Below are 17648 nucleotides of genomic sequence, written 5' to 3' on the forward strand. Positions count from 1 at the left end.
AATACGAAGCAATTAGCTAATTGCAGCTGGGGGGGAAGGGTTTCCCTGACATCCCCCCGGTGCAGCTGAGCTCCCGGTGCGGATCCGCTCGGCTTTGTGCGTAACCTACATTTGCTTTTGTCCCGGCTGGTGCAGCCCGAGCGTGCCCGGGGCCCTGGGTGCAGGGTTTGGCGTGGCACGGCACGGCTTGGCGTGGGTCAGCACGCCTTCCCACCCTGAGCTCAGCAGCCCCAGCTCTACATGAAGCCCCCAGGGCTGAGGAGGATCACGCTCAGCTCACCACCCGATGTCCAAGATGTGCCATCAGCGTGTCCCCAAGGTGGGACACCCCGACCAGTGCGGAGCCACCACTTCCCCAGCTCCACTCACTGCCCACCCCCGGGGCTGTTTCCCTCACCCCCGTCTCCCCATTCCACACATTTTCCAGGTGATGGCTTGTTTCCCATGATGGCAAGTGGCCACCAGGAACAGATGAGCCCGGGATGGTGATTTATGCCGGGCAAGTTGTCACCACAAGTGCTTGGAAGAGAGAGGGGCAACAGCTGCTCTGGCAGCGGGGGCACAATGTGGGGCTGAGAGAAAATCCTGTGAGGTGGCTGGAGTGGGGGGCAATGGGGTCCCTATGGAGCCAGGGGGGTGTCCCGAGGTTGTCAGGGATTCGGTAAGGAAGGGGAACAGCAGGACTGGAGGAGGTTGGACAGGATCTGGTGGGGGTGGGGGGAATAGGTTTCATTTCCCAGCCTCTGCATGAGACCAAGATTCAAGGTAAGGATCTGGGTAATACGAACTTTAATCCGGTGTAAATCCCATCCTTAATCTGATTAATGTCACCTTTCAGAATCAGGATCCTCCGCGGTGGCTCCTGCTCCCCGAGTCGGAGGGCAAGGGGAGGAGGAGGAAGGGGGAAGGATGATGATGCTCGGTGGTCCTCCAGGGGTGCTCGGGGTTGGGGGGGACAAGCCTCGGCGAGACAGTGGGGTCCCCGGCACAGAGCCACAACCCCCCCGGAGCTGCACCCCGACCCCAAGACTCCTCCCTGAGGCTGCTCCCGACTCGGGGGGCTCTGGCCCAGGGCGGAGGGGCTGGCACCGGGCAGGCGTCTCGTGGACCGCCACGCTGTCCCCTATTTCCCACGGGTGTCACATCCCCACACCGCACCCAGGCCCCCCACGAAGAAGGACTCTGCGGGACCTCCGGTGCTGCCCACGCTGGGCCGGGTCTGCCGGCCCTCTCCTGAGCTCTGAGCGCCCCCCAGCCGGCACCCAACACGGGACATTGTCACCCACTCGGGACCCCAACACCCACCCGGGACCCCAATACGCAAGTAGCTCCGTATGGCCACAGGGCGGCTCCGAGTCCAGTCCGCCCCGCTGTCCACCACCGGGACACGGGATTGGGACCACTCCCCCGGGTCGTGATACCGGGCCCACCCTCTTTGGGCTCAGTGCCCACCCCCGGGTTGTGGTACCGGGACCGCCTCCCCCGTCCTTTGACCACCCCTGGCCCGCGGTACCGGGACCGCCCCCTTCCCGCCTCCTTCGGGACCCCCTCCCGGTGCCCCCCCCCGGGCCGCGGTACCGGGACCGCCCCCTCCCCACCTCCGCGAGACCCCCGCCGCGCGTTCCCATTGGCTGCTTCGTAGCAAGCCCCGCGCCGCCATTGGCTGGCACCGCCTCAGGCCCCGCCCCCTCCACCGCCGCTCCCGGCCCCGACCGGGACTTGGCCGCAGCCGCGGGCGGGAGGCCCGGACCGGCACCGGGCACCGGGCACCGGGCAGGGAGAGGCTCCGGGGGAACCCAACCCCCCAACTCCCCCTGCCCCGTTCCCCCCGCTCCGTTCCCGTTCCGCTCCGCTCCGCCCCGTTCCGCCCCGCCCCGTCCCGCCGGGGGCACCGGAGCAGTCCCAGTCCCGCGCTCCCCCGAGGCAGGCAGCAGGTAAGGGCCGGCCGGGCTCTGCTGTCCGCCGGTGTAGCGCTGCCGGGATCGGGCCCCCTCCGGTTCTCTCCGGTTTCTTCTCGGTACCCCTGTTTCTTCCGGTCCGTAGGGGTGGGAGTGATCGGTACCGGTCCGGTTCGTGCCTCTTTCTTCTCTCAGCGGGGCGAAGTTTCTCGTCCCTGGAGGTGATCGCACCTCCCCAGGGCATCGCCCCGGTCGTCTCCGGTGTCACCGCACACCGACGGCCCCGCCCTGCCCACGGCTCACCCGGGGCGGGAGTAACGGGATTCTGGGGGAGCCCCGAGGGGTGGGAGCTGCTGGGTGGGCAGAGCCCGGGGCTGGTCCCGGGAAGCCGTGGCCGTGCCTCAGTTTCCCCAGGTGGGTAAAACATGGGGAAAGGGTGTTTTTCCCCCAGACCCAGTGTCTGAAATCCGAGAAAGGGGCTGGGAAGGTGCTGGGGACAGTGGGTGACGGCTAACGGGAGCTGGGAGAAGGGGCCCCGTGGCAGCGTTTGGCTTCGTTCCTGTCCCCCCCGTCCTTCCATGGCACTGCCCCTCCCGGGGATGAAATTCCTCCATTCCCAGAGAAACGAATCCCTGTGGCAAGGCTGGATCCTGCCTGGAGCGACTGAGTTGGGTGTAAAACTTCCCCTCTTCCACCAACCAACCAAAGCTTTATCCAGATGGATTTGGGATGGAAATATTCTTTACCCACCCCAAGCCCAGCACTGGATCCCAATTGCCCCACGGAGTTTTTCTCCCTTCCCGGAGCAGCTTTGTCCTGGCAGATCCCTGGAGCAGGAAGCATGTGATGTACCAAGGCCCCCACAGTGGGACAGACGGATGGATGGACAGACAGACAGTGGTTTGGCCTCTTACTTCTGCACAAACACACACAGACACCCTCCCTCCCCCAGCCATGCTCTGTTTTACACTTCCCCATGAGTCTCCCGAGTCTCCGTCTGCTGCCAGCGAAGGAGAAGGGAAGTTGGTGCTGGAGAGAGCAGCTTGATAAAGAAAAGGAGGAAATGGAAGGCGAGACAGATGGCTCCAAAATAACCTCCACTTCCTCCTCCTCTTCCTCATCCCCAGAAAATACCCCAACTCTGTCCTGCAGCTGTCTGCCCCCCCAGGGGCCTTCCCCGGTACCGCACCAGCTCTGCTCCCCAGTCCCCTTGGTGCTGGACCCCCCAGGGTCAGCTCCCAGCACACCTCCGGGTCCCAGCATCCCGTTCCCATGCGGTACTGGTAACCAGGAAGCTCAGGTGGGATTCCCCACCCACACCTGGGGGTTGGCATCACCAGAGCCCCCCCTTGACTTGGCTGCCTGGCTCCTTGCACAGACACGTTGTGGAGCTGCCGGGGCAGATCTGCCTTCCCAGGCCATGGGGTTTGGTGAAAAGGAGAAACCATTAAAAGAAAAACAACCCAACAACAAAAAAACTTCTCCTCCTTCCCACAGGTGCCCGTGCCAGGGCTGTGAATATGTGGGGAAGGAGGTTAGACATTAGGAAGAAATTCTTTAATTTGAGGGTGGTGAGACACTGGAACAGGTTGCCCAAGGAAGCTGTGGCTGCCCCATCCCTGGCAGTGTTGAAAGCCAGGTTAGATGGGGTTTGGAGCAACCTGGGATGGTGGGAGGTGTCCCTGCCCATGCAGGGGGCTTAGAACTGATTGATCTATAAGGTCCCTTCCAACCCAAACCATTCCATGATTCTATGACACTGTAGTTATGGGATGGAGGAGTTCAGCTCCTGGTGCCCAGGCTGGTGGGGAGGTTGGTGGTGATGTGGCCAAGCTCTTGGCAGCCAAGAGGAGGAAGGAGCCAAGATGCCCCTCGTGGTGATGCCAGAACTCCCCACAGCATCCCTGCTCCTCGCTCCAGCCTCATACCCGGCTGCGAGGAGCTGCCATGGTGGAATATTGCCATCCTTGCCAAGAAATGGGTTTTTCCTCGGGCGAGGTGTTTGCTCAGTGGCTTCCTCTCTGGCCTCACCCTGCTCGGCACGCACAGGCACTGGACCTGCTGGCTCTGGGTGCTGTTTGCACCCATGGCAACGAGTGAGGGACGACGACTGCGAAAGGCAGCGTGGCTGCTTCCTCCTCCTCTGCTGCCCCAGCTCTGGTAAAATGGGGTCCAGAAGCTGGAAGGCTCATGGGTGGTGGGGGACAGGCTGGTGACAGAGGACAGGCTCTCTGGTTACATCCCCGTGCCGCCCCGGCGCTCCGACCCATCTGGTGTAATCAAGTGTGGAGGTGGAGTGTAATTAATTAATGGGGGTTGGAGCTGGTGGAAAGCGATGCCAGGGAGTGGAGAGAGGAGCTGTGGGATCCCATCCACCACCTCCCCCTGATGGCATTTGGCCAGGGATGCAGGGTAAGCTGGGTTAGGAAAACCCAGTTAGGAAAAAAATGGGGCGATCTCCAGCGTGAAACTGTGGGTGGGGGGGAGGAGAAGGGGGGGGCATGATGATTCCAAGAGGAAGCTCGTAGCAGACACCTACAAATTAATATGGCCCTGGTGAGGAAGAAGAGGAGGAAGAGGCACCTCTGCTCTCAGCTGGGCTCATCAGAGCCCTTTCTGCAGCCGCTCCATCAATTATTGAAGAGCTTTTCCTTTCCTGCATGAAATATTCAGCCTGCTGCCAAAGGAGCTGGGGGGGGAGCTTGGGGAGGAACAAGAACTTGGAGCTGCTGGTGGGTGCTCGGTGGTTGGAATGGTCGAGGAAGAGGGATTTCTGGGACAGGTAGAAATAGCCTTGGGATGGCATTGCTGCTGGATTTGGTCCCTTTGTGTCCATGCTGCTGTCCCTGGGTGCTGGTGGATGGTGGGGTCTTGTGTTCCCCTTCCGTGGGATCATTCATTGATGCTTTTTAACAAGAGAGTCAGGCTCTGCTGTGGTGTTGGTGATGTTTGACAGAGGGTTGCCATGGGATGGGGGTTAAGCTTGGATGGGATCCTGGTGGGTTCCCACCCTGCAGGGAGGAACAAGATGTCCCAGCCTTCAGCTGAGCCCTCACATCACTGCTCAGGGCTGCAAAACCCCCTAAAAAACCTCCAAAATGGGTGGGAAACCCCCCCAAAATACAGCTTTGACAGCCCCAGCCCACTCTTCCGGAGCAGGGAGGGGCTCAGCACAAGCAACCACCCGTGTGCTCATTTTTTGTGGCAGAAGTTGTTTTTTGAGGGCGTTTTCATTAAAAGAAGAAAGGGGGGGTGGGGGGAAGAAAAAAAAATTAAAAAAAAGCTCTGAGCAGGGCTGGAAACTTCAGCAACAGGAAGGAAATGGGGTGGTTTATTTCAGTCTCGAGTTTGCTCTTCGGGGCGCAGCTCGTCCGCTCCGCACCCCAATAGCAGCCCCCGGGTGAACAATGGGGTCACGGGGCCCTTCCCGGCAGGAAAACGGCTCATCCCGGTGAAATCTGGCTTGGATGCTGAGTCAGCAGGGTCTGGTGGGACAGAACACGGTGAGGAGGGTGCCGGGAGGTGAGTCCTCAAACCAGCCCATGGGTGCTGGAGAAGCAGCAGGTCGTGCTTTGGGGGGTCCATCCCCCCCTTACTGCTTTGTGCCTCAGTTTTCCCCCGTGAGTGATGCTCAGCTCCCCAGTCCCCCACAGGAGAGGGCTGCAGGGCAGCCAGGTGATGTGAGCAGAGGGTTGGATCCTTGATTACACCTGCTAATTAGGGGCCAGGACAGCTTGCACGAGACGTTGCTTTTGATTTTTCGGGGCTCTGGAGTTTGCTCTTATTTTCTGGCTGTGTTCACCCAACACAGAGCTCAGGCCTGGGAATTCCCATTTATCTGGGCACTGCACGGGGCAGGGAGCCCAGGCCACCCTGCAGCCACTGGGAATTCCAGGAAAAAGCCCTGTTCCTCCAGCAAGAGCCTGCTGGCTGCAGGCAGAGCAGGTCCCTGGTACAGCCAAAGGAGGGAAGAAGGAGCCACGCTGCCTCTGCCCCTCCTGCCCCACTCCCCAGGCTCAGCTCTGGCTCCAGCAGCATCTCCTGCTCTGTCTAAAACGTGCCCAAACCCTCCTGGCAGCTCTTCAGGAGCAGCCTCTGCTTTGCCATTTTTGCCTTATTAAGCGCAAGCGCCGCAGCTCCAAGCTCATGCTGGCAAAAATCAATGTTTTCCCGTGGCAGGGAATGCTCCCAAACCTCTGTGTTTGCTGGGAGGGCTGTAAATAACACCACATGCAGCAGCTTGTGTGGTGTCAGCAGCTCCAGTGCTGCTCACTTCATTCACACCCTGATGGAGCCTTGGTCACCCTCGGGCTTGGGGAGCTGGCATGGCTGGTGTGATGCTGCTGGAGGAAGCTGAGATGGTGACAACAAGTCCAAGCTGTGACAACATCCAGGTGTCCCTGGATGGGCAGGACAAGGGATTCCATGCTGGTAGGTGTGGCTGCTGCTCTGGTCTCAGCGGGCACCACAGAATCACAGAATCATCCGGGTTGGAAAGGACCTGAGATCACCAAGTCCAACCCTTGATCCACTCCCCCCGTGGTTCCCAGCCCATGGCACTCAGTGCCACATTCAGCCTCTTCTTAAAAACCTCCAGGGATGGACAATCCACCCCCTCCCTGGGCAGCCCATCCCAATGCCTGAGCATCCTCTCTGTAAAGATTTTTTTCCCAATATCCAACCTAAACCTCCCCTGGCAGAGCTTAAGCCCATGGCCTCTTGTCTGACTGATGGAGCAGAGCCCGACACCCCCCTGGCTCCAACCTCCTTTCAGGGAGTTGTAGAGAGTGATGAGGTCTCCCCTGAGCCTCCTCTTCTCCAGCCTCAACACCCCCAGCTCCCTCAGCCCTTCCTCACAGGAATTCTGCTGGATCCCTTCACAGCCTCCTTGCTCTGCTCTGGACCTGCTCCAGCACCTCAGTCTCCTTCCTGAACTCAGGGTCTCAGAACTGGGCACACACCGGGCTGCCAGGCAGCGTGTTTGGCTGCCCCAAGTGACTCAGCCATCACCTGGGTTGTCCCCAGCTCACCCTGCAGGAAGTGAGTCAGGTTTGAAGGAGGAAGAAATGTTCAAACGATGGGGCAAGAGCTCTTCCTGCAGAGGGAGGAGGGCGGCGCCGGTCACAGGAGGGAGACGGGGATGGAGGGTCATGGGCCATGCACAGGTAGGGAGACCTGGAGCACCTCCAACACTGCCCAGTGATGGGAAGGAAGGTGGGAACACCCTGGAACTCATCCCACCAACAAAACCTGGGCTGCGAGCTGGGCTTTTACCTGCCCTGGCACCCGGGAGCTCCTCTTGGTCTTGTCACTGGCAGAGATGATCTTTCTTCTCCCAGAAGGCCTGGTGGGGAGGAGAGGAGGTTGGGGACTGTGCCGGGGTATGGAGTGACCTGTGTGTGTGTGTGTCTCTTCCCCCTGCAGAGATGGACACCTTCAGCACCAAGAATCTGGCCCTGCAGGCCCAGAAGAAGCTCTTGAGCAAGATGGCCACCAAGACCATAGCCAACGTCTTCATCGATGACACCAGCAGCGAGATCTTGGATGAGCTCTACCGGGCCACCAAGGAGTACACCCACAACCGCAAAGAGGCCCAGAAGATCATCAAAAACCTCATCAAGATTGTCATGAAGTTGGGCGTGCTCTACCGCAACGGGCAGTTCAGCCCCGAGGAGCTGCTGGTGATGGAGCGGTTCCGCAAGAAGGTGCACACCTTGGCCATGACAGCCGTCAGCTTCCACCAGATTGACTTCACCTTTGACCGTAGGGTCATGTCAGGGGTGGTGATGGAGTGCCGGGACCTGCTGCACCAGGCAGTCAATGGCCACCTGACTGCCAAATCCCACTCCCGCATCAACCACGTCTTCAACCACTTCGGGGACTACGAGTTCCTCTCCGCTCTCTACGGGCCCTCCGAGCCCTACTGCACCCACCTGAAGAGGATCTGTGAGGGGGTTAACAAGATGCTGGAGGAGAACAACATATGAGGTTGGCCAGGATGGGCCATTGGCAGGAGCTGCTGGACTCTGCCTTCTGTGAGCCTGAGGACCAGCTGGTTGTCTGGTTGGACCATCTCCGGGCTTGGTGTCCTCTTCTCTAGCATGCTAACCCATTTTTAATCTTGTTTTTTACAAAAGACTGGACTTCTTGACTTTGTCTAACCCTTGCCCAGGGTTTGCAACCTGTGCTGGGCTGGAGTCCTTTCCAGGTGGTCCTGGGCTTCTGCTGTTCAGTTTGGTGTCCTTTGCTCACCCAAGTGCTCTTAGCTCAGAGTCCAAGGAACTGGACTCCTCACCTTGAACTTCCACCCTCCTGGGGGAAAACCAGACCAAAGATTTGTGGTGGTAACACCTCTGAGGTATCTCTGGGTGGTTGCTTAGATGAATTCTTGGGAGAACCTGTGACCAGAGGGTTGTGAAGCCCCGTGTTTGTCTTCCAGCAGCTCCGTGGCATAGTGGGAGCAAATCATGCTCCAGGTTTGTGCTGCCCAGGGTAGGAAGGTGCTTCTGCATCTTCCAGGCTAGTGTGGGCTTTGGCCTCCTGGATGACAAGTCTTGGAGAGGAGATGGGTCCCACCTTGCCTGGGTGAGCAGCTGTACCTCAGGGCTGGGAGGGAGCTGGAGGGTCCTGCTCTGTCCCTGCATCCCACATACACCCCTTAATCCAAGACCCAACTACCCCCCATGATGGTACCACTCTGATGGCCCCAACACCCTCCTTGGTGGTTGTCCCAAGCTCTCCCCAGGAATTCCTACGTGTCCTCCACTGAGTTATGGTTGTTATTTTTTATCAAACTCTGTAGCCCTGATGATGAGTTATTTAAATAAACTCACCTGTTTGGCTTGGGTGCTCCTCGGGGTTGGTACAACAGTGGTTGGTGGTGAGATGAGCATGGAAGCCCTCAGGAGCACACTCTCTACCAGAAGAACCATTTTATGGCCTGGGTTTCTTAGCCCAACCCTGGTTCAGGCCAGGGAAATGGGTCTGGTTCCCTCCAAGCCACTGGTTAAACAGGGAGCAAAGCCAGAGCCCAGCAACAGCAGAGCCCTAAGCACAGCTTGGAGCTCAGTAGGGGCACACTGGGGACACACCTCTGTAGGACAAGAGGAAATGGCCTCAAGTTGCCCCAGAAAAGGTCCAGATGGGATATTAGAAGAAACTTCTTCACTGTAAGGGTCATTGAAACACCAGCTGAGGTGGTTGAATCCCCATCCCTGGAGGTGTTTCCAAGCCACATAATGTGGTGCTGAGGAACAGGGTTTAGCCCTGGACTCAGTAAAGTTGGGTTAATGGTTGGACTGGGTGACCTGAAAGGGCTTTTCCATCCAGAACAGTTCTGTGATTCTGCAGATCCTGGAGGAGCTGCACAGGAGAGAAAGAAGCACCTAGGAAGAGCCTGGAAAAGAGAGTTTGCCAAATCCCCAGTGCAAAGCACCTCCAGACTGCAAAAAAAAACATGGGGACAGCAGCTACTGAGGACCACAGGCATCACCTCTGGGCAAAGCACCCATCCTGACAGTGCTGGGTGATGCAAACTTAGAGCTGAGCCTTGTTCTCACATGCTGTGACTCCTCTCAGGTGGGCAGAACCCCTGTAAACCCTCCACAGCCTCCCCTGTGGCATCTCAGGGCCAAGCAAACAGCAAAGGTTGAGCTACTCACTGGGGATCAAGTTGGAGTGGGCAGGAATCACAGAGCAGAGCAGACTCAGGCAAGAGCATGATGCTTTATTTCTTTATTTGTATTTACATAGGAATGGAATTCCACATTCCCTCACTGGTATTACTCTAGATAAGAAAAAAAAAAACAAACAAACCCCACTTCTGTAACGTAGAAAACAGTCCTGCAGTTGTACTGAGGCATGCAAGTGTTGCTTGGATTGATTCCTGGGTTGTGTCAGAATAAACAGCTCTGCCTGCCCTGTGCCAGGTGATCCCAACCAGCCCAGAACACCTTCCCCAGGGATGGCCTTCAGTAGCCACACTCAACAAGAAGTCAGACAGCTCTGGCCAACTCCATCCCTTCCTTCCCCCTCACATCCCATTGAATTATTTCCTCCTGTCATGGTTTTAGACACAGCAATCCCCTCCTTCCTCCAGAGACTACAGAGTTAACTTTAGCAAAATGTGCTTCAATCCAGCCACTTATCTTTCTGCATTACTCTGCCTAGGCAGGGAGATAAGGAGCCCCCGTTGGACAGGGAGCTTTGCCCTGTTCAGCAGCTCAACCAAGCAGAAAGCAGGCAGCAGAAAGGTTGGCTGCAGCTCAGGAGCCTTGGAGGAGGTTTCCAGCTGCAAAGCACATTGTTACTCTGACACAAGACAGAATGCATCTGTCTTTAACACCTCCAAGCCCCACTTGGGTTGGACCCTAGCACATTTCAATATGGAAAACAAAAAAGGTTTGGCCAACCACCCCCCAGAAAAACCCCAAACCAAACAGAAAAAACAACCCCAAAAAAACAAACCCTGCAGTTAAAAAGTAATCCTCTTTATCTGCCATGCTCTTCTGGCCAAGCACTGGCCTCAGGGTCACAGCTCATCATGGGGAGTTTTTGCTACAATCATGAGTTTGGACAGTTCAAAACGGAACTTGCCTTCCCTGTGAGAGACTGGTAAGAGAAAAAACAAGGAGAGGAAAAACAGATGGTTAAGACATGAACAAAACAGCCCTGCTGGGTCCTTTCCAGGATGAGCAGACCCAGCAAATTGGGCATTTCACTTCCTCCTGATGTTCTTCCCTCGTGTTAATTTAACACTGGAACGAGACCCACAGAATCCTCTGCCCTCTGTAACACAATGCCATCCTCCTGCCCATTGCCACCTCTTTCTGCAGTAAGCTTCAAAATCCTCATCTCCCAGCAGGCAGCCAGGCCTGTCTCTCACTCCAGCCCCTCTCTTCGTGTTGCTCTCTTGGTCACTGACCTGTTGTTTCAGTCATTTCAAACTCCTCCTGTTTTAAGGGGACATCACTTTGTCCGCCCGCTGCAGCTTGAGACTGAAATGGGAAAGGTGGAGGTTTAAGCAGTTGAAACCATCCAGGAAGCTCTTTGAAAGCAAACAAACAGCAGCCCCATTTTGAAGAATGAACTTGTATTGGGATAATGTGGAGTGAAATAATTCAACCCATGTCAGGAACCTGAAGGAAAATCTCTGGTTTGTTTCCCATTTCCTATTAAACCTCTAACTCGTGTCACCCGGGTGACCGGAAGCCTCAGCCCTGAGGCCTGGAGGAAGCAGAAGGACAAACCAGGCACAAGCACCAGCAGAGGTTTTATTTACTTTGTCACATGCAATTTGGGTGAGGCAAGCCAAGACTTCCCCTCTCTTTTGGAGACAGCACCACTGGCAAAGCCACCAGCAGCACCAAGGGACCAGAAATGAGATGGAGCAGCAGAGCCTACCTGTGGCCCCTCCTGCCTGCCACCTCTCCCTAATTAGGGATGTGATGAAGAACATTCTATTGCACAGATGTCTAATAAATGTTTTCCATCTCCAGCTCATGTTTTATAGCAGCCTCCCACACACCTGCTTCCAAGAGATCAGCTGGGACTTACATAAGCCATGGCATGCTCGATTTTGGCTCCTTTCACTTCAGCTTTAAACTGCGTGAAGAAGAGATAAGACTTCCCTTGGGGCCTGAAAGAAGAAAGGAGAATCTTTGACATCAGCAGAGAGGGTGGAGGTGCAGACAAGCTGAGGATTCCCAGCTCCACCAGGCCACGGAGAGGGGGGGACACATTTATCAAACACCACTGGGCTAAAGAGCCCACCCAGAGGAAGGGTGAGGCAAAACCAGCCAGGAGGAAAGGTCTCTGGCCCAGACCCCACCTGCCTCGTTGTTCCTTTTGCCCCAGAGACTTTGGGGTTAAGGCACACACCTCCAGACAGAGCAGGAGAAGAGCAGGTTGTCTTCACTGACTCCAATGTTCATCTCCCATTGCTGCAGAGGGGAAAGGACCAAACAGTTAACGTGGGTAAGAGCCTTCCTGCTCACCCCTGAGGACAGCCACCTCCCCTCCCAAGGCAGGCAAGATTCAACCCCTCTAAAACAACAGATGTCCCCTTTAACTCCATGTTGCACAAAACTTGGGGCCTGGTTGCCCCCTCCTCTCCATAAGCTGTTAGTAATGCTACAAGAGAGTTCAAGCCTCCTTTCCCTTTACACTCCAAGGACCTGACTCTACCCAGGACTTGCAGATAAGAAAGTACAAAGTGTGTAACCACACAGAACTTAACTGCAGCAGCACCACAAGCTGCAAAAGCCTTCAGGAACCCAGGATTTACTCCTACAAGGCCCTTCCTCCCCGCTGGGGTATGACACTGTCACTCCCTCTTCTCCCTCATCCCCAGGGATGTGTTGAGCCTGTCAGATGTCACGGCCTCACAAACCATCATTGCGACACCCGACAGACGCTTCCGTTCAGGAAACCGCTCCAACAAGTGACTTTTGCAAACATCCAAAGGCTGCAAATTGGGCAATCAGGCTTCCTCACAGCTCCTGGAGTCAGCTCATCACGAGCCAAACAGCCCTCAACACCTCCTTAGAATGTGCAGCTCTAGAGACCCAGCGTAAAGGAAAACACACTTGAAGATCTGCCCAGCTCACCTCGTTCGTTCCTCCCTGAGCTGAGTAAGTGAAGGTGCAGCTGTAATCCCCCTGGAAGAAGAGAAGAGGACAATAAGCAGCCTCACTTGAGCAAGACCTTCTTTTTGCTCACCATCAACCCCTTCTCAGTGCTGACACGAGCTCTGGGGACACCTGGGAGGATAACCAGGGCTGCAGTCCCCAGCAGTTTCACTCCAGGAGTGACTGAGGAGGAGGAGCAGGCACCACATCCATTGGAGCACAGAGCCAGGAACCTCTGGGGGCTCAGCAGGACCTCATGGTGCTGGGGTGGAGATTCGTGTTCTGGGGGGCCCAGGGACCCACAGCCCCTTCCCCATAGGGGCCCTTCTCTTTCATGAGTCCCACAGGGATGCTCCTTCTTCAAGACCCCTTCCCTCTGGCGAGCCCTCTCTCTCCTCGGGGTACATTCTCCCCTTGGAAACCCCTCTTGGAGACCCCTTCTCCTTGGGGACAGCCATTTTCTTGGGAGTTCCCTCCCTCCTTGAGGGCTCCCCCTCCTCTGGAGACTCCTCTGTGGGGACCCTGTTCTCTTTGGGGTCTCCCTCCCTCCCATCCCCCTTGGGGATCCCCTTCTCCCTGGGGGAACCCTTTCTCTTTCAGAACCCCCTTCCTTTGAAGACTCCCTCTTGGGGACCCCCTTCCCCTTGGAGTCTTCCTCGCTCCTTGGGGATCTCTTGGCTTTTGGAGACCCTCTTTTGGGACCTCTTTCTCCCTAGGGACCCCCTTCCTTTGGAGACCCCCTTTGGGGACCCCCTTCTCTTTAGGGACCCCCTCCTCCTCGGGCCCCCCTCTCCCCGTCCCTAGCAACCAGCCCCCTAGCAACAGGCCCGTACCCCCTCTCCCCAGCTCGTCCCGCCTCCCCTCTCTGGCTCTCAGCCAATCACCGTGTCGGGAGGCGGGAGTGACGTGCCCCGGAGCCAATCAGCGAGAGGCGCGTACCCTCTCCTCACCCTGTCCCCTCCTCGCCTCTCACCAGGCTGCGGGAGAAGGAGTGAACCTCCCCGCCGGGCCGCACGTCGAAGTGGGCCGTGCCCGGTTCTTCCGCCGCCCGGGCCGCCAGGCAGAGCACGGCAGCGGGAACCAGCGCGGCCCAGAGCCCCCCGCCGCCGCTCCTCCTGCAGGGCGCCGCCATCTTGGAAAGGAAGCCCCAGCTACGGCGGGCGGGAGGGGTCAAAACGGGCAACGGCCGCTCAAGGAGTGCCCCGGCGGCCATCTTGAGTGTGGGCAAAAGGCCCGGGCGGGTTAACCCTTGAGGGGACAGAGGGGGTGTGCAGCCCCTGGGGTGGGGGGCAAGGGGGCACGGAGACAACCCCTGGGGACACGCTTTGCCATGTGGGTGCACCCGGCCATGTGTCCCTGATGTGAGAAGTCCCCAGGATTCACCCAGGGTGGGGAGGGGAAATAAAAAGCTGGACGGGGGGTGGGAAAGGTTCGTTCTCTGGCTTTTCCCACAGGATCCGTGGGCACCGTTTGTGAGGAGCCGCGTGGGCAGGGGCAGGGATGGTGGCTCAGCCCCCACACATCCAGCAGAGCCTGGAAATCCATCCCTGGGTGGATCCCTGCCCTTTGGGATCCAGCTGGAAGGAAAAGGGGCTGCAGGAGGGCAAAGAGAGGGCTAGAGTGGGGGTACAGGCATGGAGAAACAGAGAAGAGGAGGCTCGGAGGCTCAGGGGAGACCTCATCACTCTCTACAACTCTCTGAAAGGAGGCTGGAGCCAGGGGGGGGTCGGCTCTGCTCCATCAGTCAGACAAGAGGCCATGGGCTTAAGCTCTGCCACGGGAGGGTTAGGTTGGATATTGGGGAAAAAAGCCTTTACAGAGAGGGTGATGAGGCATTGGAATGAGCTGCCCAGGGAGGGGGTGGATTCTCCATCCCTGGAGGTTTTTAAGAAGAGTCTGAACGTGGCACTGAGTGCCATGGGCTGGGAACCACGGGGGGAGTGGATCAAGGGTTGGAGTTGAGGATCCCAGAGCTCCTTTCCAACCTGGATGATTCTGTGCTGACCCAAAGGAAGCTTTGCCTTTCCCGCTGCCTGTGCCTCTGTCACCAAACCCTGCCTAAGCCACCACTTGCAGGTGCAGAACAATTAGCTGTGCCATTTTTAATTGCTTCTCACCACACACAAACAAAAGCACCTTTCCAGAAGGAAAACAGCCCTGGATCTGCAGCCGGGGAAGGAGAGCGAGAGGGAAGTGCTGGCTCACAGGAGGGGGAAGCTGGCCTGGTTGGCCACCCCACACTGGTTGTTGGAGCCCTTCAGCAGGCGGATGTAGCCCTGCTCACCCCACAGCTCTGACCAGCTGCAGGAAGAGATGGACAATGAGGACATCCGTGTTCCCACGGACACACATTCCCACCCAGGGAAGCCCCCCATGGGACAGGGGGTGTCCTCCTGCACAGCTCTGACCCCCACAGGGGGTTTGTGGGGGGAGCCTCAGCCCTTGCCTGTTCTTTAAGATCCAGTAGCTGATGTTGTGCCCCTGCTCCTGGCTCACGCCGTAGCCCACAGCCAGCATCCCGTGGTTCACCCTCTGGCTGCAGAGCACACTGCTGAAGATTCCTGGGAAAAGGAGAGCTGAGGTGAGCCACGGACCAGCTCTGCTCACATCCTCTCCAGGTAAAAGCCATTAGGTGGTGGCTCCTATTTCCCCTCAGTCCACACCCAGCCAGGGAACCCTGCCTCAGTTTCCCCACCCGGGTTGTCAAGATCAAGACAGTACCAGACTTGTAGAAGTGGAAGTGGAAGCTGCTGGCGTCCACTGCCACAGACACGGGACCCACAGCTGCCACTGCCTGCTCCAGTGCTGCCTCACTGCCCCGGGCCACCAGCCAGATGTCTGAGCAGTTGGCTGCCTTGTCCTGGGGGTTGTATCGGCAGCCAGAGGTGTCCTGAAAGGAGGGAGATGGTGGCACTGGGACCCCACTGGCCACCTCTCTGCCGTGTGCCCAGGGTCACTGCTGTCCCTCACCGTGGCCACGTAGGGGTAGCTGTGCTCTGAGTTCAAGCCCCCGTTGTCACGCACGTACTGGAAGGCGAGGGTCATGTAGCCCCCCTGGCAGCCGTGGTTGCCCAGCTTTCGGGAGCAGTCAATGAGGTTCTGCTCACTCAGCACCACCAGCTTCCCTGTCCTCTTGAAGACCTGGCCCTCCAGGGCCCCCGTGGCACTGAATGCCCAGCACGACCCACAGTGCCCCTGGGTAAGATGGGGGGGTCACAGCGTGGCACCCAAACCCCCTGAGCAGGAATGCTGTGACCCCCCCTCCCCCCAGTGCTGCTCCCCAGCTCCTCAGCTGCAAAACTGCAGTGGTCAGAACCACAGGAGCTGCTTCTCTGCCACAACCCAGCAGATTTTTTGGTGCTTGGGAGGATGTTGCCACCTCTTTCCATCACAAAGCCCCCACAGACCTCCTGCTCTGCGCTCACCTGGTCCTTCACGGGTGTCACGGAGCCCTTTGCCCTCCAGTCCACCTCTGCTGGGGTCTTCAGGGCCCCTGATTCCTGGAAGAGCAGCTTTGGCTTCTCCTGCCACGCTGGGATGCAGCCATTCAGGAGCTGGTTGAACTCCTCATCTGTCTGCAGGTCACCAAGGGCAAACTCGTGTGATGTTGCGAGTGCTTGGCCAGCACCCTGACTCCCCACCAGCCACACAACCCCCAGCAGGGCCCAGGAGCACCTGCAGCCCCCAGAAGAGTGGTTTAGGGGTTCCTAGTCCCTAGCTCAAGCCCTGGGTGCATCAAGAGATCTCAGATCCCCAGATCAAGCCCTGTGGGGGTTTTGGAGCCCCCGGGTGCAGAGAGGGTCCGTGGGGAAGGTGCTGGGCAGGTACCAGGTCCCCGTGGTGGTTCATGGCCAGGCGGAAGCTGTGTTGTCCCTGTGACTCCTCCTGGTTGTGCTGATGGATTCTCCTCAGGTTCTTCTCCCAGACCTCCCTGCGGATGGCCTCGACCTCCTGCCATGGGGCAGAATCAGAAATGTCCCCTGGGAGCACGGGGACAGGGGATGGGGTCCAGCCCCAGCAGGACCTACCTCTGGGTACTCCTTGGAGTGGAGACTTTTCCAGCTTTCCCAGACCTCCTCCAGGGCAGGATCCAGGCCCATGGTGCAGCCCAGCAGGGCCAGCAGCAGCCCCAGCAGGGCCATGGCACCAGGCTGGAAGGACAAAAAGAGAGGGGTCAGGGATGTCCCCAGGCTGAGCACCACGGGCTGGGGGCTGGAGGAGTTTTCCAAGCCTGAATTAGAGGCAGAAAAACACAGGGTGCCATTTGTCTTCCTCACCCCCTGCCTCTGATGGACCACGGCATTTCTGAGCAGCTTCAGCTGCCCCTGGGGGACTGGGATCCAATGCCTGAGCCACCCCTCCTCACCCATCACAGAGGTTCCACCCTCTCACTTTTATTCCCCACATTTTGGGGAAGTTTTCCATCCCAGCATCTTTCAGGGTGAGCGGTGGCTTTTCTGAGCATTTTTCTGTAGCTCGAGCCGTGTTTTTGTTTTAAAAATAAAAGTCAAGCAAGAACATCTGTTCCCCCTCCACCTAAAAATAAAGCCTTGCACGTTGGGTTTTCGTGGGAGAAATGCCTCCCAAGCTGCTCTCAAGCTTAATCCCAATTCTTGAGGAAGAAAAGCCATTTTTGCCTGGTTTCCCCGGCACCCGCTGCTTCCTCCGTCCGTTATCACCCGGCTCAGGAAATTAACTCCATGCTCCAGCTGCAAATCCTTTCTCCAAGAGATTCCTTGGAGCCAGCTGCACCCTGCCTCACACTCCCATCACCTTTCCCACAGGGCAGCTGGGTGGGGGCCTCCCACATCATTTGTATTTCAATCCCCAGCAAAGGCTGCTGCATATGGAAAAGTTTGGGATTGTGGTAGGTGATTTCCCAGTTAATGTCTGTCAGGATTCTCAGTCCCAAAAAAGAAACAAACCAGCTCCCCTCTCCCTCCCTCCCCCCTTTTTTTTTTTTAATGGGCTCTAATAATCCTAACAGCTCCAGAAGCAAGCTCTGGGGAATCAAAAGAAGCTGTCAGATTTGTAAACTCCTCAAGATGAGAACATTTGAAGAGGGCACTGCAGACATTTTAAGAAACACTTGCTCTTCTGGGACAGGAAAAAGCAGTTTAAA

The 17648-nt window shown here is 57.5% G+C and overlaps 3 protein-coding genes and 1 long non-coding RNA gene across 9 annotated transcripts; 1 reads left to right on the forward strand and 3 right to left on the reverse strand.

Annotated features, from left to right (window-relative positions):
* Positions 1-772: 772 nt before the first annotated feature.
* Positions 773-1502, reverse strand: LOC139788003 (uncharacterized). The gene is made up of 2 exons (XR_011722750.1): positions 1182-1502; positions 773-1063 (listed from the first exon to the last, which is right to left on the reverse strand). It is a non-coding gene; the product is annotated as an uncharacterized lncRNA (long non-coding RNA).
* Positions 1503-1708: 206 nt separating this feature from the next.
* On the forward strand, positions 1709-8751 carry TNFAIP8L1 (TNF alpha induced protein 8 like 1). 6 transcript variants are annotated; one of them, XM_071727475.1, is made up of 2 exons: positions 1709-1934; positions 7323-8751. In XM_071727475.1, exon 2 carries the CDS (start codon positions 7325-7327, stop codon positions 7883-7885), a length of 561 nt encoding a protein of 186 aa, XP_071583576.1. In that variant the 5' UTR covers positions 1709-1934; positions 7323-7324; the 3' UTR covers positions 7886-8751. The 6 variants fall into 6 exon arrangements, with proteins under 6 accessions (XP_071583576.1, XP_071583572.1, XP_071583575.1 ...); XM_071727471.1 differs by lacking the exon at positions 1709-1934 and adding an exon at positions 3112-4310; XM_071727474.1 differs by lacking the exon at positions 1709-1934 and adding an exon at positions 5163-5401.
* An 853-nt stretch (positions 8752-9604) lies between these two features.
* MYDGF (myeloid derived growth factor) lies at positions 9605-13692 on the reverse strand. Its single transcript, XM_071727477.1, has 6 exons — positions 13500-13692; positions 12506-12556; positions 11778-11839; positions 11454-11535; positions 10822-10894; positions 9605-10508 (listed from the first exon to the last, which is right to left on the reverse strand). Exons 1-6 carry the CDS (start codon positions 13656-13658, stop codon positions 10429-10431), a joined length of 507 nt encoding a protein of 168 aa, XP_071583578.1. The 5' UTR covers positions 13659-13692; the 3' UTR covers positions 9605-10428.
* A 921-nt stretch (positions 13693-14613) lies between these two features.
* Positions 14614-17336, reverse strand: LOC139787986 (cathepsin L2-like). Its single transcript, XM_071727441.1, has 8 exons — positions 17289-17336; positions 16555-16677; positions 16355-16477; positions 15952-16101; positions 15497-15721; positions 15248-15416; positions 14973-15087; positions 14614-14827 (listed from the first exon to the last, which is right to left on the reverse strand). The coding sequence occupies exons 1-8, from the start codon at positions 17334-17336 to the stop codon at positions 14728-14730; spliced, it is 1053 nt and encodes a 350-aa protein (XP_071583542.1). The 3' UTR covers positions 14614-14727.
* Between the last annotated feature and the right edge of the window lie 312 nt (positions 17337-17648).

The sequence above is a fragment of the Heliangelus exortis genome, chromosome 28 (assembly GCF_036169615.1).
Source record: "Heliangelus exortis chromosome 28, bHelExo1.hap1, whole genome shotgun sequence".
NCBI classification, from domain to species: domain Eukaryota; kingdom Metazoa; phylum Chordata; class Aves; order Apodiformes; family Trochilidae; genus Heliangelus; species Heliangelus exortis.